Genomic DNA, 27,701 nt, shown 5'->3' with positions numbered 1-27,701 from the left:
TATCAGAAAAATCTAATTCTGTTCATTGTTAATGAATTCACAAACAGGAACTTGCTTTGGTGATTCGGTGCAACGTAAAACAACCTATATAGAATCAAAAAGAAAAACTATTTCAATTTGCTATAGGATTAAAATGAAATAAAAATAGGCTTTCTATGTACACACAATTTACAGTTGAATTTACAAATGCAGTGCAGAAAGTGAACAGTGCAGTGAGTTTAATTAGGGTTAAATTGTAGTTAAAATGACAGTGTTTAAGAAGTGTCCAACAGCAGAGGGAGGTTCTGGTCCTGATGGACTGCCTGAGGGGAGTGGCCTCCTGCCTGAGGGGAGTGGCCTCCTGCCTGAGGGGAGTGGCCTCCTGCCTGAGGGGAGTGGCCTCCTTCCTGAGGGGAGTGGCCTCCTGCCTGAGGGGAGTGGCCTCTCGTCCCAGAGTCCTGGAGACGTACAGGTCCTGCAGAGCTGATCACCTTCTCAGCAGAGGGCGCTGTAGTCTCTGTTTGTCCCTGGCTGTGGCTCCAGCGTACCACACAGTGATGGAGGAGGTGATGGAGGAGGTGATGGAGGAGGTGAGAGAGGAGGTGCTGGAGGAGGTGCTGGAGGAGGTGATGAAGGAGGTGAAGATGTGGGGATGGAGGAGGTGATGAGGAGGTGATGGAGGTGGTGAGGATGTGGGGATGGAGGAGGTGATGGAGGAGGCGATGGAGGTGGTGATGGAGGAGGTGATGGAGGAGGTGAGAATGTGGGGATGGAGGAGGTGATGAGGAGGTGATGGAGGAGGTGATGGAGGTGGTGATGGAGGAGGTGATGGATGTGGTGATGGATGTGGTGATGGAGGAGGTGATGGAGGTGGTGATGGAGGAGGTGATGGAGGAGGTGATGGAGGTGGTGATGGAGGAGGTGATGGAGGTGGTGATGGAGGAGGTGATGGAGGTGGTGATGGAGGAGGTGATGGAGGAGGTGATGGAGGAGGCGATGGAGGAGGTGATGGAGGTGGTGATGGAGGAGGTGGTGGAGGTGGTGATGGAGGAGGTGATGGATGTGGTGATGGAGGAGGTGATGGAGGAGGTGATGGAGGTGGTGATGGAGGAGGTGATGGAAGAGGTGAGGATGTGGTGATGGGGGAGGTGATGGAGGAGGTGATGGAGGAGGTGAGGATGTGGTGATGGGGGAGGTGATGGAGGAGGTGATGGAGGAGGTGAGGATGTGGTGATGGAGGAGGTGATGGATGATGTGATGGATGAGGTGATGGGGGAGGTGATGGAGGAGGTGATGGAGGAGGTGAGGATGTGGTGATGGAGGAGGTGATGGAGGAGATGATGGAGGAGATGATGGAGGAGGTGATGGAGGAGGTGATGGATGTGGTGATGGATGTGGTGATGAGGAGGTGATGGAGGTGGTGATGGAGGAGGTGATGGAGGAGGTGATGGAGGTGGTGATGGAGGAGGTGATGGAGGTGGTGATGGAGGAGGTGATGGAGGTGGTGATGGAGGAGGTGATGGAGGAGGTGATGGAGGAGGCGATGGAGGAGGTGATGGAGGTGGTGATGGAGGAGGTGGTGGAGGTGGTGATGGAGGAGGTGATGGATGTGGTGATGGAGGAGGTGATGGAGGAGGTGATGGAGGTGGTGATGGAGGAGGTGATGGAGGAGGTGAGGATGTGGTGATGGGGGAGGTGATGGAGGAGGTGATGGAGGAGGTGTGGATGTGGTGATGGGTGGGTGATGGGGGAGGTGATGGAGGAGGTGAGGTTGTGGTGGAGGTGGTGGATGGGTTGTATGTGATGGGTGGTGGTGGGGTGGTGTGGGTGGTGGTGTGGGGTGTGGGGTGGTGGTGAGGGTGATGGTGGTGGTGGTGTGGTGGGTGGTGATGGAGGAGATGATGGAGGAGGTGATGGAGGAGATGATGGAGGAGGTGATGGAGGAGGTGATGGATGATGTGATGGAGGAGGTGATGGAGGAGATGATGGAGGAGATGATGGAGGAGGTGATGGAGGAGGTGATGGAGGAGGTGATGGAGGATGTTGGGCAGGAGTTTTGAGGTCAAAGTACAAAGTTCTGAAGTTCAGAGCGATGGCAATGTCAAAAACATTGACCATGAGGACTACTGAACATGAGAACTACTGACAATGAGGAATACTGACCATGAGAACTACTGACCATGAGAACTACTGACAATGAGGAATACTGACCATGAGAACTACTGACCATGAGAACTACTGACAATGAGGAATACTGACCATGAGAACTACTGAACATGAGAACTACTGACAATGAGGAATACTGACCATGAGAACTACTGACCATGAGAACTACTGACAATGAGGAATACTGACCATGAGAACTACTGACCATGAGAACTACTGACAATGAGGAATACTGACCATGAGAACTACTGAACATGAGAACTACTGACAATGAGGAATACTGACCATGAGAACTACTGACCATGAGAACTACTGACAATGAGGAATACTGACCATGAGAACTACTGACCATGAGAACTACTGACAATGAGGAATACTGACCATGAGGACTACTGACCATGAGAAATACTGACCATGAGGACTACTGACCATGAGAACTACTGACCATGAGAACTACTGACAATGAGGAATACTGACCATGAGAACTACTGACCATGAGAACTACTGACAATGAGGAATACTGACCATGAGAACTACTGACCATGAGAACTACTGACAATGAGGAATACTGACCATGAGAACTACTGACCATGAGAACTACTGACAATGAGGAATACTGACCATGAGAACTACTGACCATGAGGACTACTGACCATGAGGACTACTGACCATGAGGACTACTGACCATGAGAACTACTGACAATGAGGAATACTGACCATGAGGACTACTGACCATGAGAACTACTGACAATGAGGAATACTGACCATGAGAACTACTGACCATGAGAACTACTGACAATGAGGAATACTGACCATGAGAACTACTGACCATGAGAACTACTGACAATGAGGAATACTGACCATGAGAACTACTGACCATGAGAACTACTGACAATGAGGAATACTGACCATGAGGACTACTGACCATGAGAAATACTGACCATGAGGACTACTGACCATGAGAACTACTGACCATGAGAACTACTGACAATGAGGAATACTGACCATGAGAACTACTGACCATGAGAACTACTGACAATGAGGAATACTGACCATGAGAACTACTGACCATGAGAACTACTGACAATGAGGAATACTGACCATGAGAACTACTGACCATGAGAACTACTGACAATGAGGAATACTGACCATGAGAACTACTGACAATGAGGAATACTGACCATGAGAACTACTGACCATGAGGACTACTGACCATGAGGACTACTGACCATGAGGACTACTGACCATGAGAACTACTGACAATGAGGAATACTGACCATGAGGACTACTGACCATGAGAAATACTGACCATGAGGACTACTGACCATGAGAACTACTGACCATGAGAACTACTGACAATGAGGAATACTGACCATGAGAACTACTGACAATGAGGAATACTGACCATGAGGACTACTGACCATGAGAAATACTGACCATGAGGACTACTGACCATGAGAACTACTGACCATGAGAACTACTGACAATGAGGAATACTGACCATGAGGACTACTGACCATGAGAACTACTGACCATGAGAACTACTGACAATGAGGAATACTGACCATGAGAACTACTGACCATGAGGACTACTGACCATGAGGACTACTGACCATGAGAAATACTGACAATGAGGAATACTGACCATGAGGACTACTGACCATGAGAAATACTGACCATGAGGACTACTGACCATGAGAACTACTGACAATGAGAACTACTGACAATGAGAACTACTGACCATGAGGACTACTGACCATGAGGACTACTGACCATGAGAACTACTGACCATGAGAAATACTGACCATGAGAACTACTGACCATGAGGACTACTGACCATGAGAACTACTGACCATGAGGACTACTGACCATGAGAACTACTGACCATGAGAACTACTGACCATGAGGACTACTGACCATGAGAACTACTGACCATGAGAACTACTGACCATGAGAACTACTGACCATGAGAACTACTGACCATGAGGACTACTGACCATGAGAACTACTGACCATGAGGAATACTGACCATGAGAACTACTGACCATGAGGACTACTGACCATGAGGACTACTGACCATGAGAACTACTGCCCATGAGGACTACTGACCATGAGGACTACTGACCATGAGGACTACTGACCATGAGAACTACTGACCATGAGAACTACTGACCATGAGGACTACTGACCATGAGAACTACTGACCATGAGAACTACTGACCATGAGAACTACTGACCATGAGGACTACTGACCATGAGGACTACTGACCATGAGAACTACTGACCATGAGAACTACTGACCATGAGGACTACTGACCATGAGAACTACTGACCATGAGAACTACTGACAATGAGGAATACTGACCATGAGAACTACTGACCATGAGAACTACTGACAATGAGGAATACTGACCATGAGAACTACTGACCATGAGAACTACTGACAATGAGGAATACTGACCATGAGAACTACTGACCATGAGAACTACTGACAATGAGGAATACTGACCATGAGAACTACTGACCATGAGGACTACTGACCATGAGGACTACTGACCATGAGGACTACTGACCATGAGAACTACTGACAATGAGGAATACTGACCATGAGGACTACTGACCATGAGAAATACTGACCATGAGGACTACTGACCATGAGAACTACTGACCATGAGAACTACTGACAATGAGGAATACTGACCATGAGAACTACTGACCATGAGAACTACTGACAATGAGGAATACTGACCATGAGGACTACTGACCATGAGAAATACTGACCATGAGGACTACTGACCATGAGAACTACTGACCATGAGAACTACTGACAATGAGGAATACTGACCATGAGGACTACTGACCATGAGAAATACTGACCATGAGGACTACTGACCATGAGAACTACTGACCATGAGAACTACTGACAATGAGGAATACTGACCATGAGAACTACTGACCATGAGGACTACTGACCATGAGGACTACTGACCATGAGAAATACTGACAATGAGGAATACTGACCATGAGAACTACTGACCATGAGAACTACTGACCATGAGAACTACTGACCATGAGGACTACTGACCATGAGGACTACTGACCATGAGAACTACTGACCATGAGGACTACTGACCATGAGAACTACTGACCATGAGAACTACTGACCATGAGAACTACTGACCATGAGGACTACTGACCATGAGAACTACTGACCATGAGGACTACTGACCATGAGAACTACTGACCATGAGAACTACTGACCATGAGGACTACTCCGGTACTATTCTCCAGGCCGCGCGCTCCTTGATGAGCGCACTTGACAGAGCGGAGCTGCATCCGGTGCGTCTGTGCGGCTGCCGCTGGAGCCGCTGGAGCCGCTGGAGCCGCGGGAGCCGCTGGAGCCGCGGGAGCCGCCTTCACCTCCTCTCTCTCCCTCACGCACTCTGCTGACTCCTCCTCCCGTCAAACCGCGTTCCAGGCGGGTCTGCTCCGAGAGAGGAGCTGCTGCTGCTGCTGCTGCTGCTGCTGCTGCTGCGGGGACGGGACGTGACGGGGACGTGACGTGACGGGGACGTGACGGGGACGGGACGGGGACGGGACGGGGACGGGACGGGGACGGGGACGGGCATGACGCAGGCGGCGCGCGGATCACTGTCGGAGGAAGCCGCGTCTGGATGATCTGAGGCGGGTTCTATCTTCCAGTGGTGGTGGATCTGGCGGACCGGACAGAGGCAGACGCTCCGGGAGCAGGTGGAGGGCCAACCCGCAGCTCCAGCTCCGCCCCGGCCCCTGCTGCAGTGACAGGCGCCCCGGCCCCTGCTGCAGTCACAGGCGCCCCGGCCCCTGCTGCAGTCACAGGCGCCCCGGCCCCTGCTGCAGTCACAGGCGCCCCGGCCCCTACTGCAGTCACAGGCGCCTGGGCCCTACTGCAGTCACAGGCGCCTGGGCCCCTGCTGAAGCCGGGCCCCTCTGCCCCGACACAAACGGTAGGATGTGGATACTAATGACAGCTGAAGATGATAGTGTCATGTTTACAGCGGTGTGTGCGTCACTTCCGTGAGTCTGTGTTATTACGGTGTTAGAACAACATTTAGGCTCTTATATGTTTACATTCATAAAGATGGAACCCCAATACCAACGTGTACAGTCACATTCCACTCAGTCATCACTTTGTACAGTGACTTTAGATTGAAACTATAGTTACAATTCTGTGGTAAATGAACTGAGACCAAAACACAACAAAAAGCAGACCCTAAATGAGAACTTAAAGTAGTCTATAAATATCTACATCTCTGTCGCTTTATAAATACATCATTTTGACATATAATTGCAAAGTTTTACCTTTTTTTTTGACCGGCTAACATTGACTTTATTATTTAGATTTCCTCAGCTGATTCTCAACATAAAGTCCTGGGGTAAAGTCCCATTTGAAAACCTGGTTACGTCACCTATCGCCAGTGCTCCACGGGCGTCGCCATGTTACCGGGCGTGGGCGTCTTCGGCACCAGCCTGACAGCGCGGGTCATCGTGCCACTGCTACAGAAGGAGGGCTTCAGTGTGCGGGCCCTGTGGGGGCGGAGCCAGGAGGAGGCGGAGGAGCTGGCTCAGGAGATGGGAGTGGCCTTCTACACCAGCCGCATCGATGACGTTCTGCTGCACCAGGACGTGGACCTGGTCTGCATCAACCTGCCCCCCCCACTCACGCGCCAGATCGCAGTGAAGACCCTCGGTGAGTCCTCTGTCCAAACGCTACATCTTCTTTGTAAAGGAAGATTCTTTAGGGCTGTTTCATCAGTTAATGGTGTTTGTAGACTCTGTCACACCAGGAGTTAAGTGGGTAAATCCCAACTGGTCAGGGAGACTGGTCAGGGAGACTGGTCAGGGAAACTGGTCAGGGAGACTGGTCATGGAGACTGGTCATGGAGACTGGTCAGGGAGACTGGTCAGGGAGACTGGTCAGGGAGACTGGTCATGGAGACTGGTCAGGGAGACTGGTCAGGGAGACTGGTCATGGAGACTGGTCAGGGAGACTGGTCAGGGAGACTGGTCATGGAGACTGGTCATGGAGACTGGTCAGGGAGACTGGTCAGGGAGACTGGTCATGGAGACTGGTCATGGAGACTGGTCATGGAGACTGGTCAGGGAGACTGGTCATGGAGACTGGTCATGGAGACTGGTCATGGAGACTGGTCAGGGAGACTGGTCAGGGAGACTGGTCATGGAGACTGGTCATGGAGACTGGTCATGGAGACTGGTCAGGGAGACTGGTCATGGAGACTGGTCAGGGAGACTGGTCAGGGAGACTGGTCATGGAGACTGGTCATGGAGACTGGTCAGGGAGACTGGTCAGGGAGACTGGTCAGGGAGACTGGTATCATTCATATTCAAGGCGTAATGGACGATTTTCCTCCGATTTGAGAACTGAAGCGGATGCGCACTCCCCCGTGTGGACCTGCACAAGAGCATCGCGACTGGACGTGCCTTTGTTCATTAGCGCGACGGATCACATCGTATCTCGTCTCCCGTAGATTTCTGTCTCTTCTGAGCTCGAACTGTCTTCATGTTGTCCCTGAGGGAACTATATTATATATTATGCGCTTAGACCCAGGGAAACATGCTGCTCTCCTGGGGACGAGCCAGAACGAGGCTCTGCAGGTGAACCAGGCTCTGCAGGTGAACCAGGCTCTGCAGGTGAACCAGGCTCTGCAGGTGAACCAGGCTCTGCAGGTGAACCAGGCCCTGCAGGTGAACCAGGCTCTGCAGGTGAACCAGGCTCTGCAGGTGAACCAGGCTCTGCAGGTGAACCAGGCTCTGCAGGTGAACCAGGCTCTGCAGGTGCAGTGGGTGTGTCCTATGATTGATTCGTGGCAGGACTAATCGCCCGTCCACGCCACGAGGAAATAAGACTCAGATTTGGGCAAAAAAATTGTCTATTCAACCTTTAATGTCTAAAAACAACCATAACAATGATTGCACTTGAAGCCAAAATGATATTGAATCTTGCTAATGCTGTGAAGCCTGTGGTTGTGGTTGCTGGTTCTATTGCTCTATTGTTCTGGTGTTCTATTGTTGAAAGATTAGCAGATGATTCATGACCTGAGATGATCACTTTGGTCCTTCAGGAGCCAAACAGAAAATCCAATTGTGAAATACAGAGAAGTGTTTGAAACGGAAGGAATCCATTTTTAATTCTATTTCAAACAAAGCGATGCGTTACAAGAGAATATACTTGTGTTTTTGCAGCGCAAATTGTAGTTGTGAAAATGTGTCTTTTCCTGTCATGTAAAGAACAGAGCGATATGAACATGTAAGTGCAGTGCGTCTGCTCGTACCTGCGCTGGCAACACAACACACACATGACTCTCACCACTCTGTTTACCTGAGGGTCAAAGGTCACTTGTTTTAGCTCACTTTCTCCTCTTAACACCAACACTCCTGCACATGGAGCTAGCATGACGCAACATGTGATAGAAGTGTAGTAATTACACAGCCTGTGTGTGTGTGTGTGTGTGTGTCTGTGTGCGTGTGTGTGTCTGTGTGCGTGTGTGTGATCGTGTGTGTGTGTGTGTGTGTTTGTGTGTGTGTGTGTGATCGTGTGTGTGCTTGTGTGTGTGTGTGTGTGTGTTTGTGTGTGTTTGTGTTTGTGTGTGTGTGTGTTTGTGTGTGTGTGTGTGTGCGTGTGTGTGTGTGTGTGTGATCGTGTGTGTGTTTGTGTGTGTGTGTGTGATCGTGTGTGTGTTTGTGTGTGCGTGTGTGCGTGTGTGTCTGTGTGCGTGCGTGTGTGTGTTTGTGTGTGTGTGTGTCTGTGTGCGTGTGTGTGTGTGTCTGTGTGCGTGTGTGTGTGCGCGCGTGTGTGTGTGTGCGTGCGTGCCTGTTTGTTTGTGCGTGTGCGTGTGTCTGTGTGCGTGTCTGTGTGCGTGTGTGTGTGTGTGTGTCTGTGTGCGTGTGTCTGTGTGCGTGTGTGTCTGTGTGCGTGCGTGTGTGTGTGTGTGCGTGCGTGTCTCTGTGTGTGTGTCTGTGTGCGTGTGCGCGTGTGTGTGTGTGTGTGTGTGTGCGCGTGCGTGTGTGTGTCTGTGTGCGTGTGCGCGTGCGCACGTGTGTGTGCGTGCGTGTTTGTTTGTGTGTGTGTGTGTCTGTGTGCGCGTGTGCGTGTGCGCTTGTGTGTGTGTGTGTGTGTGTGTGCGTGTGTGTGTGCGTGTGTGTGTGTGTGTGTGTGTGCGTGTGTGTGTGCGTGTGTGTGTGTGCGTGTGTGTGTGTGCGTGTGTGTGTGTGTGTGCGTGTGTGTGCGTGCGTGTGTGTGTGTGTGTGTGTGTGTGTGTGTGTGTGTGTGTGTGTGCGTGCGTGTGTGTGTGTGTGTGTGTGTGTGTGTGGTAAAGCACTTCCTCTTTTGTCAGTGAGTGTGTAGCAGAGTTCACCTCAGTTTCCAGGTGGAGTGATGAGGTGGAGCAGGAAGTGGAGTTGCGATAAGTGCAGTGATATTTTCATATCAGGAATCAACTCCCAGCAACATTTTAGACACAGCCAAAAGCATAATCGCTTGAGAGAAGAAGTAATGTAATGTAGAGATGTTGTAGAAATTGTGCTGCCCTATTTCTGAATACTAATATTTGTTTTGGAGTTACTGTGTGACGAGGTTGAATCTGTTTATTGTTACGCCGAGCGCAAACTGACTGTGGAATGAGAGCAGGGCCAGACAGGTGCGGGACACAGACAGGTGCGGGACACAGACAGGTGCGGGACACAGACAGGTGCGGGACACAGACAGGTGCGGCTCAACAACAAAAAACAAAACTACATTTACAAAATACATTCATAATTCTATTCACAGAAACTTCATTATTGAGCCTTATTCGCTCTTGGCATGAGGCTGTGGATGAACCAGGTCAAAGAAAAGGATTCACAAACGAGGAACTTGCTTTGGAATCAAGGTGGAACATACAACAATGAATAATCGTAGTAGCAATATATATTAAAAAAGGTCATGCAAAGTTTAGAATGTATAAATAAAACAAGATCGACTTGGTCTGAATATATACACAATGTCAAGTTCGATCAGTGCAATAGTGATGGTTCTTGGTGTGAATAGTGTTCATGACATCAGAGGGAAAGAAACTGTTCTTGTGGAAGGAGGTTCTGGTCTGGATGGACAGTGGCCTCCTGCCTGAGGGGCGTGGCCTCCTATCTGAGGGGCATGACCTACCTGAGGGGCGTGGCCTCCTGCCTGAGGGGCGTGGCCTCCTACCTGAGGGGCGTGGCCTCCTGCCTGAGGGGCGTGGCCTCCTACCTGAGGGGCGTGGCCTCCTATCTGAGGAGCGTGGCCTCCTGCCTGAGGGGCGTGGCCTCCTACCTGAGGGGCGTGGCCTCCTGTCTGAGGGGAGTGGCCTCCTAACTGAGGGGCGTGGCCTCCTGCCTGAGGGGAGTGGCTCGAATAGTCAGTGTCCTGCAGAGATGGAAGTCTGCAGCTGATCACCTTCTCGTCAGAGGGCGCAATGCGCTTTGTGCCTGATCCTAAAACATAACACCCGGGCTGTTGGAAATTAGGCTTTAAAATTGTCTGGAAGTAGGCTAACGTTTATTAGTACAGCCACACAATCATGTCATGTAAGCTAGCCTTATCCAGCTTAACACTTGTGACTACAACTTATAAACCGTATCTTTTCAGTTCCATTAACAGACGTCTCTAAGAACAGAACAGTTCCAAACCTCTGTGGTACATGGTAAATGTAGCTGTGCCTTAAGGCGTGGTCCATTGTCTTTAAGTCTGTTCCAGGTAACACGGTACCTGTCTTCTCTCCGATAGGCTTTGTTATTGCAAGTATCAGGAGTTCCACCATCTGTTAGCTTCTATTGTGCATCCAAGGCGGTCCTTCAGGTTTGGCAGGTGTTGAACCTGCCCATCTGGTTGGTCCACCTCTCTCCTTCAGGTGTGTTTAAAGTAGCTCCTCGGATATTTGAGGAAGAAATCCTACACAGCTTTGAAGTTGTGATTGAAAAGCCTGCTCCTGTTTTCTCTGATTCAGAGGAGAAGATCCGATGTGAACACGTTAGCATAGTCAGTGTGCTAGCAGCGGATGTTTAAAGGTCTTATATCATAGCAGAAAAAGATTCAGTTGTGGTCATCTGGACACAAGCTTGACACTCATCCAAGAGTCATTCTCAATCTGCGAATCAAGACCAGTAACTCAGATATTCATCCTACTCAGAGCTTTTTGTTTTGGGTTTCTCAAGAAACTAACCCTCTTTGTAAACTGTCAAACGTATTGTTATTATTGAGGTGTACATACTATCGTCCACATTCATGGAGAACCATCACTCTGAGGAGAACCATCACTCTGAGGTGAACCATCACTCTGAGGAGAACCATCACTCTGAGGTGAACCATCACTCTGAGGTGAACCATCACTCTGAGGAGAACCATCACTCTGAGGTGAACCATCACTCTGAGGTGAACCATCACTCTGAGGTGAACCATCACTCTGAGGAGAACCATCACTCTGAGGAGAACCATCACTCTGAGGTGAACCATCACTCTGAGGTGAACCATCACTCTGAGGTGAACCATCACTCTGAGGAGAACCATCACTCTGAGGTGAACCATCACTCTGAGGAGAACCATCACTCTGAGGAGAACCATCACTCTGAGGTGAACCATCACTCTGAGGAGAACCATCACTCTGACGTGAACCATCACTCTGAGGAGAACCATCACTCTGAGGAGAACCATCACTCTGAGGTGAACCATCACTCTGAGGAGAACCATCACTCTGAGGTGAACCATCACTCTGAGGTGAATCATCACTCTGCTCTGAGGAGAACCATCACTCTGAGGTGAACCATCACTCTGAGGTGAACCATCACTCTGAGGTGAACCATCACTCTGACGTGAACCATCACTCTGAGGAGAACCATCACTCTGAGGTGAACCATCACTCTGAGGAGAACCATCACTCTGAGGTGAACCATCACTCTGAGGTGAACCATCACTCTGAGGAGAACCATCACTCTGACGTGAACCATCACTCTGAGAAGAACCATCACTCTGAGGAGAACCATCACTCTGAGGTGAACCATCACTCTGAGGTGAACCATCACTCTGAGGAGAACCATCACTCTGAGGAGAACCATCACTCTGAGGTGAACCATCACTCTGAGGTGAACCATCACTCTGAGGTGAACCATCACTCTGACGTGAACCATCACTCTGAGGAGAACCATCACTCTGAGGTGAACCATCACTCTGAGGAGAACCATCACTCTGAGGTGAACCATCACTCTGAGGAGAACCATCACTCTGAGGAGAACCATCACTCTGAGGTGAACCATCACTCTGAGGTGAACCATCACTCTGAGGTGAACCATCACTCTGAGGAGAACCATCACTCTGAGGTGAACCATCACTCTGACGTGAACCATCACTCTGAGAAGAACCATCACTCTGAGGAGAACCATCACTCTGAGGTGAACCATCACTCTGAGGTGAACCATCACTCTGAGGTGAACCATCACCCTGAGGAGAACCATCACTCTGAGGTGAACCATCACTCTGAGGAGAACCATCACTCTGAGGAGAACCATCACTCTGAGGGGAACCATCACTCTGAGGAGAACCATCACTCTGAGGAGAACAATCACTCTGAGGAGAACCATCACTCTGAGGTGAACCATCACTCTGAGGAGAACCATCACTCTGAGGTGAACCATCACTCTGAGGTGAACCATCACTCTGAGGTGAACCATCACTCTGAGGAGATCCATCACTCTGAGAAGAACCATCACTCTGAGGTGAACCATCACTCTGAGGTGAACCATCACTCTGAGGAGAACCATCACTCTGAGGTGAACCATCACTCTGAGGAGAACCATCACTCTGAGGAGAACCATCACTCTGAGGTGAACCATCACTCTGAGGTGAACCATCACTCTGAGGTGAACCATCACTCTGAGGAGAACCATCACTCTGAGGTGAACCATCACTCTGAGGAGAACCATCACTCTGAGGTGAACCATCACTCTGAGGAGAACCATCACTCTGAGGTGAACCATCACTCTGAGGAGAACCATCACTCTGAGGAGAACCATCACTCTGAGGAGAACCATCACTCTGACGTGAACCATCACTCTGAGGAGAACCATCACTCTGAGGTGAACCATCACTCTGAGGTGAACCATCACTCTGAGGTGAACCATCACTCTGAGGAGAACCATCACTCTGAGGTGAACCATCACTCTGAGGTGAACCATCACTCTGAGGAGAACCATCACTCTGACGTGAACCATCACTCTGAGAAGAACCATCACTCTGAGGAGAACCATCACTCTGAGGTGAACCATCACTCTGAGGTGAACCATCACTCTGAGGAGAACCATCACTCTGAGGTGAACCATCACTCTGAGGTGAACCATCACTCTGAGGTGAACCATCACTCTGAGGTGAACCATCACTCTGAGGGGAACCATCACTCCTGGAGATTCATTCTTCTTACATTTTTTGATTGGGCCTTGTATTTCCAAAACTATATTTTTTTTCTAAATTGTTTATTTTGTTCTTCTGACAAAAAAGGCAAATTGAGAGTCCAGAAGGAATTGATGTTGTCTTTTCCAGACGAAGGAAGGATTCGTCTTGTTTGGTTAAGAGAACATAATTTTGTCCCATATTTTAAGAATGGTTCTTTCAGCTTGTCGTTTTTTAAGTTTATTTCTAATCATTTAGAACATTTGGATCCACTCTCAGAATATCTTTGTTTGATAAAGAGCATTTTCGGCTTATTTTTTGGTGTTGTTCTGTATTTCTTGACCAGTGGGTGGTGTATGGGGGGTCCTTGTCCTCTCCAGGTGGGTGGGGAGTCCTTGTCCTCTCCAGGTGGGTGGGGGGTACTTGTTCTCTCCAGGTGGGTGGGGGGTCCTTGTTCTCTCCAGGTGGGTGGGGGGTCCTTGTCCTCTCCAGGTGGGTGGGGGGTCCTTGCCTTCTCCAGGTGGGTGGGGAGTCCTTGTCCTCTCCAGGTGGGTGGGGGGTCCTTGTCCTCTCCAGGTGGGTGGGGGGTCCTTGTCCTCTCCAGGTGGGTGGGGGGTCCTTGCCTTCTCCAGGTGGGTGAGGAGTCCTTGTCCTCTCCAGGTGGGTGGGGGGTCCTTGTCCTCTCCAGGAGGGTGGGGAGTCCTTGTCCTCTCCAGGTGGGTGGGGGGTCCTTGTCCTCTCCAGGTGGGTGGGGGGTCCTTGCCTTCTCCAGGTGGGTGGGGGGTCCTTGTTCTCTCCAGGTGGGTGGGGGGTCCTTGTTCTCTCCAGTTGGGTGGAGGGTCCTTGTCCTCTCCAGGTGGGTGGGGGGTCCTTGCCTTCTCCAGGTGGGTGGGGGGTCCTTGTTCTCTCCAGGTGGGTGGGGGGTCCTTGTTCTCTCCAGTTGGGTGGAGGGTCCTTGTCCTCTCCAGGTGGGTGAGGAGTCCTTGTCCTCTCCAGGTGGGTGGGGGGTCCTTGTCCTCTCCAGGAGGGTGGGGGGGTCCTTGTTCTCTCCAGGTGGGTGGGGGGTCCTTGTCCTCTCCAGGTGGGTGGGGGGTCCTTGCCTTCTCCAGGTGGGTGGGGAGTCCTTGTCCTCTCCAGGTGGGTGGGGGGTCCTTGTCCTCTCCAGGTGGTTGAGGGGTCCTTGTCCTCTCCAGGTGGTTGAGGGGTCCTTGTCCTCTCCAGGTGGGTGGGGGGTCCTTGTCCTCTCCAGGTGGGTGGGGGGTCCTTGTTCTCTCCAGTTGGGTGGAGGGTCCTTGTCCTCTCCAGGTGGGTGGGGGGTCCTTGCCTTCTCCAGGTGGGTGGGGGGTCCTTGTCCTCTCCAGGTGGGTGGGGAGTCCTTGTCCTCTCCAGGTGGGTGGGGGGTACTTGTTCTCTCCAGGTGGGTGGGGAGTCCTTGCCCTCTCCAGGTGGGTGGGGAGTCCTTGCTCTCTCCAGGTGGGTGGGGGGTCCTTGTCCTCTCCAGGTCGGTGAGGGGTCCTTGCTCTCTCCAGGTGGGTGGGGTGTCCTTGTTCTCTCCAGGTGGGTGGGGAGTCCTTGCCCTCTCCAGGTGGGTGGGGAGTCCTTGTCCTCTCCAGGTGGGTGGGGGGTCCTTGTCCTCTCCAGGTCGGTGAGGGGTCCTTGCTCTCTCCAGGTGGGTGGGGGGTCCTTGTCCTCTCCAGGTGGGTGGGGAGTCCTTGTCCTCTCCAGGTGGGTGGGGAGACCTTGTCCTCTCCAGGTGGGTGGGGGGTCCTTAATAATAACAATAATAACTTTTATTTATATAGCGCTTTTCAGTGACCCAAAGACGCTGAACATAATAAAAAAGGGGGGGGGATTTACAGACAGGGGGGACAACACATACAGAACACATTAATATACAGATAAAATGAACAAGACAGAAGAAGTAGAGAGAAAAAGATGGGGATGTAACAGGGGGTAGAAGAGTAGACAGTGGGGTAGAGGAGGCTAGGGGAGGGGGAGGTCATAGGCTTGGGTGAAGAGGTCATGTTTTTCAGCGGGATTTAAATGTTGTGAGCGAGGGAGAGTGGCGGACAGGTCGGGGGAGGGAGTCGGGGTGCTGCTCGGGAGAATGCTCTGTCGCCAAAAGTTTTGAGTCGGGATGTTGGTGCAGTCAGGGTGAGAGAGGAGGAGGAGGGGAGGAGGGCTCGGGGGGGCGGTGGGGGATGAAGAGGTCGGACAGGTAGGGGGGGGGGGGGCAAGGTGGTGAAGAGCTTTGAAGGTGAGGAGGAGTATTTTAAAGTTTATGCGCTGCTTGATGGGGAGCCAGTGGAGAGAGCGGAGAACGGGAGTGATGTGTTCACGGGACCGGGTGTGGGTGAGGAGGCGGGTGTGGGTGAGGAGGCGGGTGTGGGTGAGGAGGAGGGTGTGGGTGAGGAGGAGATGGAACGTAGCAGCAGATGAGAGTAATCCAGTTAGAATGTTGGCGGTGGCTAGAGGCTGGTTAACTAGAAGCTGGTGGGCAGAGGGTTGTGAAAAAGCAGCAGTGGACCGGGTGTTGAAGCTGGTGGAGTGAGTGGCGTTGGCCCCAGACCTTGTCTGCACGGCAGGGAGGCCCCGCGATACCATGACGGGGCCTCAGCAGGTGTTAAGCCAGCTGTTAGCTGTTAGCTGCTAGCTGTTAGCTGTTAGCTGGTGGCTGTTAGCTGTTAGCTGTTAGCTGGCGGCTAGGGCAGTAGATAGTCCAGGAGTGAGGGAGGAGATGAGTGGTAGACGGTGCAGTAATGTCCGATGAAGTGAAGGAACAGGGACATGTGGACAGAAGACAACACAGAGACGCGGGGACAAAACAAAACAATGGAAACGACTAACAAAACAAAGACGTTGGGACAGAAGTCCACATACCAGATGCCGGTGTTGCTCTGGCCCAATCAAGACGCATTTGAGTCCAGTTTTGTGTCCAGATCGTCCCGTCTGTGGAGCGGGGGACGCAGAGACACGGGGCTGTAGCTCGGTTGTATCGGGCTTTTCTCCGGGTGAAGCGCCCTTTTACCAAGCGGTCAAAATGAGTTTCCTCCACAGGCTGGACGCTCCCTTTAGGGTGAGGAGCTCGGATTAGAGCCGTTGCTACTCCACGTCGTGAGGAGTAATAATACAATTTCACACAAACTGAGCTGACAATATGACGTGTGTAGTAGACGTGTGTAGTAGACGTGTGTAGTAGACGTGTGTAGTAGACGTGTGTAGTAGACTTGTGTAGCAGACGTGTGTAGTAGACGTGTGTAGCAGACGTGTGTAGTAGACGTGTGTAGTAGACTTGTGTAGTAGACGTGTGTAGTAGACTTGTGTAGTAGACGTGTGTAGTAGACTTGTGTAGTAGACGTGTGTAGTAGACGTGTGTAGTAGACTTGTTTAGTAGACGTGTGTAGTAGACGTGTGTAGTAGACACTGCCTGAAGAGTGGGTCCAGCTCGACTCAGACGGTCCCTCTTCTGCCTGAAGAGTGGGTCCAGTTCGCCTCAGTCGGTCCCTCTTCTGCCTGAAGAGTGGCTCCAGCTCCAGTCTCCTCGTGTCCGTCTGTCCGTCTGTGAGAGTGGGATCTCTCCTTCACTGGAACTCCTCCAGGTTTCTACGCTTTTTTCCCAAAGAGGTTTTTTTGTAGTTTTTCCTGCAGAAGGAGAGTCTAAGGACAGAGGACCCTGGGACATCGTCCCTCTCTAAGGACAGAGGACCCTGGGACATCGTCCCTCGCCACCACAGACATTGTTGATTCATTTCTCCCTGTGGCCCTCAGAGGCAACTGTTGTTGTGATTTTGGGCCTTACAAAAATAAATTGATTTGATTTAGACGTGTGTAGCAGACGTGTGTAGTAGACGTGTGTAGTAGACGTGTGTAGTAGACGTGTGTAGTAGACTTGTTTAGTAGACGTGTGTAGTAGACGTGTGTAGTAGACGTGTGTAGTAGACGTGTGTAGCAGACTTGTGTAGTAGACGTGTGTAGTAGACGTGTGTAGTAGACGTGTGTAGTAGACGTGTGTAGTAGACGTGTGTAGCAGACTTGTGTAGTAGACGTGTGTAGTAGACGTGTGTAGTAGACTTGTTTAGTAGACGTGTGTAGTAGACGTGTGTAGTAGACGTGTGTAGCAGACGTGTGTAGCAGACGTGTGTAGCAGACGTGTGTAGCAGACGTGTGTAGTAGACGTGTGTAGCAGACGTGTGTAGTAGACGTGTGTAGCAGACGTGTGTAGTAGACGTGTGTAGTAGACGTGTGTAGCAGACGTGTGTAGTAGACGTGTGTAGTAGACGTGTGTAGTAGACGTGTGTAGTAGACGTGTGTAGCAGACGTGTGTAGTAGACGTGTGTAGCAGACGTGTGTAGTAGACGTGTGTAGTAGACGTGTGTAGCAGACGTGTGTAGTAGACGTGTGTAGCAGACGTGTGTAGTAGACGTGTGTAGCAGACGTGTGTAGTAGACGTGTGTAGTAGACGTGTGTAGTAGACGTTTGTAGTAGACGTTTGTAGCAGTGCTAGTAAGTTCTCGTCTATCACAGCTGCTTTCTGGCTGTGCAGAATGAGCAGATAGTATCATTAAACAGGAGTCACATGGCAGCTGTAGGGGCATTTGAAGCTAACTGCTAGCCTTGTGTGGCTGGTTAGCATTCCTCCCGTCACCTCCTCGCTCCCCCACAGTTGTACAAAGATGGTCTCTTTGGCCTGCATGGCCCAGTCCAGTCTCATGTCTCTGATGTAGGAGACGCTGCAGCTCCTCTGCAGTGGACCTTTCATACATTTGGACCTGTTTCTTGGTCCTGAGCAGATAAAGAAGCTGTAGAAGAGTTTACATCCAACTGTGTTCGGCTAAATACTTTAGAACTACTAAAAGTTACAGTGTCGGTTTTTTGCTTCGCTCCAGCGCTCATGTTCCAATGTTCATGTTCTGTTATAGGAATACACTTTTATCATTTAAAGACTATTTGATTACGTTAATAATTACGTGTGTGTGTGTGTGTGTGCGCATGTGTCTGTGTGTGTGTGTGTGCGCGCATGTGTCTGTATGTGTGTGTATGTGCGTATCTGTGTACGTGCGTACGTGTGGGTGTTTCTGCGTACGTGTGGGTGTGTGCGTACATGTGTGTGTGCATACGTGTGTGTGTGCGTACGTGTGTGTGTGTGTGTGTGTGTGTGCATACGTGTGTAAGTAAGTAAGTATGTAAGTAAGTATGTAAGTAAGTAAGTATGTAAGTAAGTATTTAAGTAAGTATGTAAGTAAGTATGTAAGTAAGTATGTAAGTACGTAAGTATGTAAGTAAGTATGTAAGTAAGCAAGTATGTAAGTATGTAAGTACGTAAGTATGTAAGTAAGTAAGTATGTAAGTAAGTATGTAAGTAAGTAAGTATGTAAGTAAGTAAGTATGTAAGTAAGTATGTAAGTAAGTATGTAAGTAAATATGTAAGTAAGTATGTAAGTAAGTATGTAAGTACGTAAGTATGTAAGTAAGTATGTAAGTAAGTAAGTATGTAAGTAAGTATGTAAGTAAGTATGTAAGTAAGTATGTAAGTAAATATGTAAGTAAGTATGTAAGTAAGTATGTATGTATGTAAGTAAGTAAGTATGTAAGTAAGTAAGTAAGTATGTATGTATGTAAGTATGTAAGTAAGTAAGTATGTAAGTAAGTATGTAAGTAAGTATGTATGTATGTATGTAAGTAAGTATGTAAGTAAGTATGTAAGTAAGTAAGTAAGTATGTAAGTAAGTATGTAAGTAAGTAAGTATGTAAGTAAGTAAGTATGTAAGTAAGTAAGTATGTAAGTAAGTAAGTATGTAAGTAAGTAAGTAAGTATGTAAGTATGTAAGTAAGTAAGTATGTAAGTAAGTAAGTATGTAAGTATGTAAGTAAGTAAGTATGTAAGTAAGTAAGTATGTAAGTAAGTATGTAAGTAAGTAAGTATGTAAGTAAGTATGTAAGTAAGTATGTATGTAAGTAAGTATGTAAGTATGTAAGTAAGTAAGTATGTAAGTAAGTATGTAAGTAAGTATGTAAGTAAGTAAGTATGTAAGTAAGTAAGTATGTAAGTAAGTATGTAAGTAAGTATGTATGTATGTATGTAAGTAAGTAAGTATGTAATTAAGTAGGTAAGTAAGTAAGTAAGTATGTAAGTAAGTATGTATGTAAGTAAGTAAGTATGTAAGTAAGTAAGTATGTGAGTAAGTATGTAAGTAAGTATGTATGTAAGTAAGTAAGTATGTAAGTATGTAAGTATGTAAGTAAGTAAGTATGTAAGTAAGTAAGTATGTAAGTATGTAAGTATGTAAGTATGTAAGTAAGTAAGTATGTAAGTATGTAAGTATGTAAGTAAGTATGTAAGTAAGTATGTATGTAAGTAAGTAAGTATGTAAGTATGTAAGTATGTAAGTAAGTAAGTATGTAAGTAAGTAAGTATGTAAGTAAGTATGTAAGTAAGTATGTATGTAAGTAAGTAAGTATGTAAGTATGTAAGTAAGTAAGTAAGTATGTGAGTAAGTATGTAAGTAAGTATGTATGTAAGTAAGTAAGTATGTAAGTATGTAAGTAAGTATGTAAGTAAGTAAGTATGTAAGTAAGTATGTAAGTAAGTAAGTAAGTATGTAAGTAAGTATGTAAGTAAGTATGTATGTAAGTAAGTAAGTATTTAAGTATGTAAGTAAGTATGTAAGTAAGTAAGTATGTAAGTAAGTATGTAAGTAAGTAAGTAAGTATGTAAGTAAGTATGTAAGTAAGTAAGTATGTAAGTAAGTAAGTATGTAAGTAAGTATGTAAGTAAGTAAGTATGTAAGTAAGTAAGTATGTAAGTATGTAAGTAAGTAAGTATGTAAGTAAGTAAGTATGTAAGTAAGTATGTAAGTAAGTAAGTATGTAAGTAAGTATGTAAGTAAGTATGTATGTAAGTAAGTATGTAAGTATGTAAGTAAGTAAGTATGTAAGTAAGTATGTAAGTAAGTATGTAAGTAAGTAAGTATGTAAGTAAGTAAGTATGTAAGTAAGTATGTAAGTAAGTATGTATGTATGTATGTAAGTAAGTAAGTATGTAATTAAGTAGGTAAGTAAGTAAGTAAGTATGTAAGTAAGTATGTATGTAAGTAAGTAAGTATGTAAGTATGTAAGTAAGTAAGTATGTGAGTAAGTATGTAAGTAAGTATGTATGTAAGTAAGTAAGTATGTAAGTATGTAAGTATGTAAGTAAGTAAGTATGTAAGTAAGTAAGTATGTAAGTATGTAAGTATGTAAGTATGTAAGTAAGTAAGTATGTAAGTATGTAAGTATGTAAGTAAGTATGTAAGTAAGTATGTATGTAAGTAAGTAAGTATGTAAGTATGTAAGTATGTAAGTAAGTAAGTATGTAAGTAAGTAAGTATGTAAGTAAGTATGTAAGTAAGTATGTATGTAAGTAAGTAAGTATGTAAGTATGTAAGTAAGTAAGTAAGTATGTGAGTAAGTATGTAAGTAAGTATGTATGTAAGTAAGTAAGTATGTAAGTATGTAAGTAAGTATGTAAGTAAGTAAGTATGTAAGTAAGTATGTAAGTAAGTAAGTAAGTATGTAAGTAAGTATGTAAGTAAGTATGTATGTAAGTAAGTAAGTATTTAAGTATGTAAGTAAGTATGTAAGTAAGTAAGTATGTAAGTAAGTATGTAAGTAAGTAAGTAAGTATGTAAGTAAGTATGTAAGTAAGTAAGTATGTAAGTAAGTAAGTATGTAAGTAAGTATGTAAGTAAGTAAGTATGTAAGTAAGTAGGTAAGTACGTAAGTATGTAAGTAAGTATGTAAGTAAGTATGTTAGTAAGTAAGTATGTAAGTATGTAAGTATGTAAGTATGTAAGTATGTAAGTAAGTATGTAAGTAAGTAAGTATGTAAGTATGTAAGTATGTAAGTAAGTAAGTATGTAAGTATGTAAGTATGTAAGTAAGTATGTAAGTAAGTATGTATGTAAGTAAGTAAGTATGTAAGTATGTAAGTATGTAAGTAAGTAAGTATGTAAGTAAGTAAGTATGTAAGTAAGTATGTAAGTATGTAAGTATGCAAGTATGTAAGTAAGTAAGTATGTAAGTAAGTAAGTTTGTAAGTAAGTATGTAAGTAAGTAAGTATGTAAGTATGTAAGTATGTAAGTAAGTAAGTATTTAAGTATGTAAGTATGTAAGTAAGTAAGTATGTAAGTAAGTAAGTATGTAAGTAAGTATGTATGTAAGTAAGTAAGTATGTAAGTATGTAAGTAAGTAAGTATGTGAGTAAGTAAGTGTGTAAGTAAGTAAGTATGTAAGTAAGTATGTAAGTAAGTATGTAAGTAAGTATGTAAGTAAGTATGTAAGTATGTAAGTAAGTAAGTATGTAAGTAAGTATGTAAGTAAGTAAGTATGTAAGTCTGTAAGTAAGTATGTAAGTATGTAAGTAAGTAAGTATGTAATTAAGTAGGTAAGTAAGTAAGTAAGTATGTAAGTAAGTATGTATGTAAGTAAGTAAGTATGTAAGTATGTAAGTAAGTAAGTATGTGAGTAAGTATGTAAGTAAGTATGTATGTAAGTAAGTAAGTATGTAAGTATGTAAGTAAGTAAGTATGTAAGTAAGTAAGTATGTAAGTATGTAAGTATGTAAGTAAGTAAGTGTGTAAGTATGTAAGTATGTAAGTAAGTATGTAAGTAAGTATGTATGTAAGTAAGTAAGTATGTAAGTATGTAAGTATGTAAGTAAGTAAGTATGTAAGTAAGTAAGTATGTAAGTAAGTATGTAAGTAAGTATGTATGTAAGTAAGTAAGTATGTAAGTATGTAAGTAAGTAAGTATGTGAGTAAGTATGTAAGTAAGTATGTATGTAAGTAAGTAAGTATGTAAGTATGTAAGTAAGTATGTAAGTAAGTAAGTATGTAAGTAAGTATGTAAGTAAGTAAGTAAGTAAGTATGTAAGTAAGTATGTAAGTAAGTATGTATGTAAGTAAGTAAGTATGTAAGTATGTAAGTAAGTATGTAAGTAAGTATGTAAGTAAGTATGTAAGTAAGTAAGTAAGTATGTAAGTAAGTATGTAAGTAAGTAAGTATGTAAGTAAGTAAGTATGTAAGTAAGTATGTAAGTAAGTAAGTATGTAAGTAAGTAGGTAAGTACGTAAGTATGTAAGTAAGTATGTAAGTAAGTATGTTAGTAAGTAAGTATGTAAGTATGTAAGTATGTAAGTAAGTATGTAAGTAAGTATGTACGTAAGTATGTAAGTATGTAAGTAAGTAAGTATGTAAGTAAGTAAGTATGTAAGTATGTAAGTATGTAAGTAAGTAAGTATGTAAGTATGTAAGTATGTAAGTAAGTATGTAAGTAAGTATGTATGTAAGTAAGTAAGTATGTAAGTATGTAAGTATGTAAGTATGTAAGTAAGTAAGTATGTAAGTAAGTAAGTATGTAAGTAAGTATGTAAGTATGTAAGTATGCAAGTATGTAAGTAAGTAAGTATGTAAGTAAGTAAGTTTGTAAGTAAGTATGTAAGTAAGTAAGTATGTAAGTATGTAAGTATGTAAGTATGTAAGTAAGTATGTAAGTAAGTATGTATGTATGTAAGTAAGTAAGTAAGTATTTAAGTATGTAAGTATGTAAGTATGTAAGTATGTAAGTAAGTAAGTATGTAAGTAAGTATGTATGTAAGTAAGTAAGTATGTAAGTATGTAAGTATGTAAGTAAGTAAGTATGTAAGTAAGTAAGTTTGTAAGTAAGTATGTAAGTAAGTAAGTATGTAAGTATGTAAGTAAGTATGTAAGTAAGTATGTATGTAAGTAAGTAAGTAAGTAAGTATGTAAGTATATAAGTATGTAAGTAAGTATGTAAGTAAGTATGTAAGTAAGTATGTAAGTAAGTAAGTATGTAAGTAAGTATGTAAGTAAGTATCTAAGTAAGTATGTAAGTAAGTAAGTATGTAAGTAAGTAAGTATGTAAGTAAGTATGTAAGTAAGTATGTAAGTACGTAAGTATGTAAGTAAGTATGTAAGTACGTAAGTATGTAAGTAAGTAAGTATGTTAGTATGTAAGTATGTAAGTAAGTATGTAAGTAAGTAAGTGTGTAAGTAAGTAAGTATGTAAGTAAGTATGTAAGTAAGTATGTAAGTAAGTATGTAAGTAAGTATGTAAGTATGTAAGTAAGTAAGTATGTAAGTAAGTATGTAAGTAAGTAAGTATGTAAGTCTGTAAGTAAGTATGTAAGTAAGTAAGTAAGTAAGTATGTAAGTAAGTAAGTATGTAAGTAAGTAAGTATGTAAGTAAGTATGTAAGTATGTAAGTAAGTAAGTATGTAAGTAAGTATGTAAGTAAGTAAGTATTTAAGTATGTAAGTAAGTATGTAAGTAAGTATGTAAGTATATAAGTAAGTAAGTATGTAAGTAAGTAAGTATGTAAGTAAGTATGTAAGTAAGTATGTAAGTAAGTAAGTAAGTATGTAAGTAAGTATGTAAGTAAGTAAGTATGTAAGTATGTAAGTAAGTAAGTATGTAAGTAAGTATGTAAGTAAGTAAGTATGTAAGTATGTAAGTATGTATGTAAGTAAGTATGTAAGTAAGTATGTAAGTAAGTAAGTAAGTAAGTAAGTAAGTATGTAAGTAAGTATGTAAGTATGTAAGTAAGTAAGTATTCAGTAAGTATGTAAGTAAGTAAGTATGTAAGTATGTAAGTATGTAAGTAAGTATGTAAGTAAGTAAGAATGTAAGTAAGTATGTAAGTAAGTAAGTATTCAGTAAGTATGTAAGTAAGTAAGTATGTAAGTATGTAAGTAAGTATGTAAGTAAGTAAGAATGTAAGTAAGTATGTAAGTAAGTAAGTATGTAAGTATGTATGTAAGTAAGTATGTAAGTAAGTATGTAAGTAAGTAAGTATGTAAGTAAGTATGTAAGTATGTAAGTAAGTATGTATGTATGTATGTAAGTAAGTATGTAAGTAAGTATGTAAGTAAGTAAGTAAGTATGTAAGTAAGTATGTAAGTAAGTAAGTATGTAAGTAAGTAAGTATGTAAGTAAGTAAGTATGTAAGTAAGTAAGTATGTAAGTAAGTAAGTAAGTATGTAAGTATGTAAGTAAGTAAGTATGTAAGTAAGTAAGTATGTAAGTAAGTAAGTATGTAAGTAAGTAAGTATGTAAGTATGTAAGTAAGTAAGTATGTAAGTAAGTAAGTATGTAAGTAAGTATGTAAGTAAGTAAGTATGTAAGTAAGTATGTAAGTAAGTATGTATGTAAGTAAGTATGTAAGTATGTAAGTAAGTAAGTATGTAAGTAAGTATGTAAGTAAGTATGTAAGTAAGTAAGTATGTAAGTAAGTAAGTATGTAAGTAAGTATGTAAGTAAGTATGTATGTATGTATGTAAGTAAGTAAGTATGTAATTAAGTAGGTAAGTAAGTAAGTAAGTATGTAAGTAAGTATGTATGTAAGTAAGTAAGTATGTAAGTATGTAAGTAAGTAAGTATGTGAGTAAGTATGTAAGTAAGTATGTATGTAAGTAAGTAAGTATGTAAGTATGTAAGTATGTAAGTAAGTAAGTATGTAAGTAAGTAAGTATGTAAGTATGTAAGTATGTAAGTATGTAAGTAAGTAAGTATGTAAGTATGTAAGTATGTAAGTAAGTATGTAAGTAAGTATGTATGTAAGTAAGTAAGTATGTAAGTATGTAAGTATGTAAGTAAGTAAGTATGTAAGTAAGTAAGTATGTAAGTAAGTATGTAAGTAAGTATGTATGTAAGTAAGTAAGTATGTAAGTATGTAAGTAAGTAAGTAAGTATGTGAGTAAGTATGTAAGTAAGTATGTATGTAAGTAAGTAAGTATGTAAGTATGTAAGTAAGTATGTAAGTAAGTAAGTATGTAAGTAAGTATGTAAGTAAGTAAGTAAGTATGTAAGTAAGTATGTAAGTAAGTATGTATGTAAGTAAGTAAGTATTTAAGTATGTAAGTAAGTATGTAAGTAAGTAAGTATGTAAGTAAGTATGTAAGTAAGTAAGTAAGTATGTAAGTAAGTATGTAAGTAAGTAAGTATGTAAGTAAGTAAGTATGTAAGTAAGTATGTAAGTAAGTAAGTATGTAAGTAAGTAGGTAAGTACGTAAGTATGTAAGTAAGTATGTAAGTAAGTATGTTAGTAAGTAAGTATGTAAGTATGTAAGTATGTAAGTATGTAAGTATGTAAGTAAGTATGTAAGTAAGTAAGTATGTAAGTATGTAAGTATGTAAGTAAGTAAGTATGTAAGTATGTAAGTATGTAAGTAAGTATGTAAGTAAGTATGTATGTAAGTAAGTAAGTATGTAAGTATGTAAGTATGTAAGTAAGTAAGTATGTAAGTAAGTAAGTATGTAAGTAAGTATGTAAGTATGTAAGTATGCAAGTATGTAAGTAAGTAAGTATGTAAGTAAGTAAGTTTGTAAGTAAGTATGTAAGTAAGTAAGTATGTAAGTATGTAAGTATGTAAGTAAGTAAGTATTTAAGTATGTAAGTATGTAAGTAAGTAAGTATGTAAGTAAGTAAGTATGTAAGTAAGTATGTAAGTAAGTATGTATGTAAGTAAGTAAGTATGTAAGTATGTAAGTAAGTAAGTATGTGAGTAAGTAAGTGTGTAAGTAAGTAAGTATGTAAGTAAGTATGTAAGTAAGTATGTAAGTAAGTATGTAAGTAAGTATGTAAGTATGTAAGTAAGTAAGTATGTAAGTAAGTATGTAAGTAAGTAAGTATGTAAGTCTGTAAGTAAGTATGTAAGTATGTAAGTAAGTAAGTATGTAATTAAGTAGGTAAGTAAGTAAGTAAGTATGTAAGTAAGTATGTATGTAAGTAAGTAAGTATGTAAGTATGTAAGTAAGTAAGTATGTGAGTAAGTATGTAAGTAAGTATGTATGTAAGTAAGTAAGTATGTAAGTATGTAAGTAAGTAAGTATGTAAGTAAGTAAGTATGTAAGTATGTAAGTATGTAAGTAAGTAAGTGTGTAAGTATGTAAGTATGTAAGTAAGTATGTAAGTAAGTATGTATGTAAGTAAGTAAGTATGTAAGTATGTAAGTATGTAAGTAAGTAAGTATGTAAGTAAGTAAGTATGTAAGTAAGTATGTAAGTAAGTATGTATGTAAGTAAGTAAGTATGTAAGTATGTAAGTAAGTAAGTATGTGAGTAAGTATGTAAGTAAGTATGTATGTAAGTAAGTAAGTATGTAAGTATGTAAGTAAGTATGTAAGTAAGTAAGTATGTAAGTAAGTATGTAAGTAAGTAAGTAAGTAAGTATGTAAGTAAGTATGTAAGTAAGTATGTATGTAAGTAAGTAAGTATGTAAGTATGTAAGTAAGTATGTAAGTAAGTATGTAAGTAAGTATGTAAGTAAGTAAGTAAGTATGTAAGTAAGTATGTAAGTAAGTAAGTATGTAAGTAAGTAAGTATGTAAGTAAGTATGTAAGTAAGTAAGTATGTAAGTAAGTAGGTAAGTACGTAAGTATGTAAGTAAGTATGTAAGTAAGTATGTTAGTAAGTAAGTATGTAAGTATGTAAGTATGTAAGTAAGTATGTAAGTAAGTATGTACGTAAGTATGTAAGTATGTAAGTAAGTAAGTATGTAAGTAAGTAAGTATGTAAGTATGTAAGTATGTAAGTAAGTAAGTATGTAAGTATGTAAGTATGTAAGTAAGTATGTAAGTAAGTATGTATGTAAGTAAGTAAGTATGTAAGTATGTAAGTATGTAAGTATGTAAGTAAGTAAGTATGTAAGTAAGTAAGTATGTAAGTAAGTATGTAAGTATGTAAGTATGCAAGTATGTAAGTAAGTAAGTATGTAAGTAAGTAAGTTTGTAAGTAAGTATGTAAGTAAGTAAGTATGTAAGTATGTAAGTATGTAAGTATGTAAGTAAGTATGTAAGTAAGTATGTATGTATGTAAGTAAGTAAGTAAGTATTTAAGTATGTAAGTATGTAAGTATGTAAGTATGTAAGTAAGTAAGTATGTAAGTAAGTATGTATGTAAGTAAGTAAGTATGTAAGTATGTAAGTATGTAAGTAAGTAAGTATGTAAGTAAGTAAGTTTGTAAGTAAGTATGTAAGTAAGTAAGTATGTAAGTATGTAAGTAAGTATGTAAGTAAGTATGTATGTAAGTAAGTAAGTAAGTAAGTA

The 27,701-nt window shown here is 42.5% G+C and overlaps 1 protein-coding gene across 1 annotated transcript in view; it reads left to right on the top strand.

The window, feature by feature from the left end:
- The first annotated feature begins 6,041 nt into the window (after positions 1-6,041).
- The window catches only part of gfod1 (glucose-fructose oxidoreductase domain containing 1), a 37,611-nt gene continuing 15,951 nt past the window's right edge, over positions 6,042-27,701 (top strand). Inside the window, exons 1-2 of the mRNA XM_072451241.1 lie at positions 6,042-6,131; positions 6,526-6,874. Coding sequence (XP_072307342.1) covers positions 6,622-6,874 — 253 coding nt within the window. The 5' untranslated portion in view covers positions 6,042-6,131; positions 6,526-6,621. The remainder of the gene's footprint in view (positions 6,132-6,525; positions 6,875-27,701) is intronic.

This window comes from Eucyclogobius newberryi, unplaced genomic scaffold (assembly GCF_026437365.1).
Source record: "Eucyclogobius newberryi isolate DKJ021-1_F unplaced genomic scaffold, fEucNew1.0.hap1 SCAF_18, whole genome shotgun sequence".
Classification (NCBI taxonomy): Eukaryota; Metazoa; Chordata; class Actinopteri; order Gobiiformes; family Gobiidae; genus Eucyclogobius; species Eucyclogobius newberryi.
Note: the sequence above shows the minus strand (reverse complement) of the source record. Positions and strands in the feature narration are given on the sequence as shown.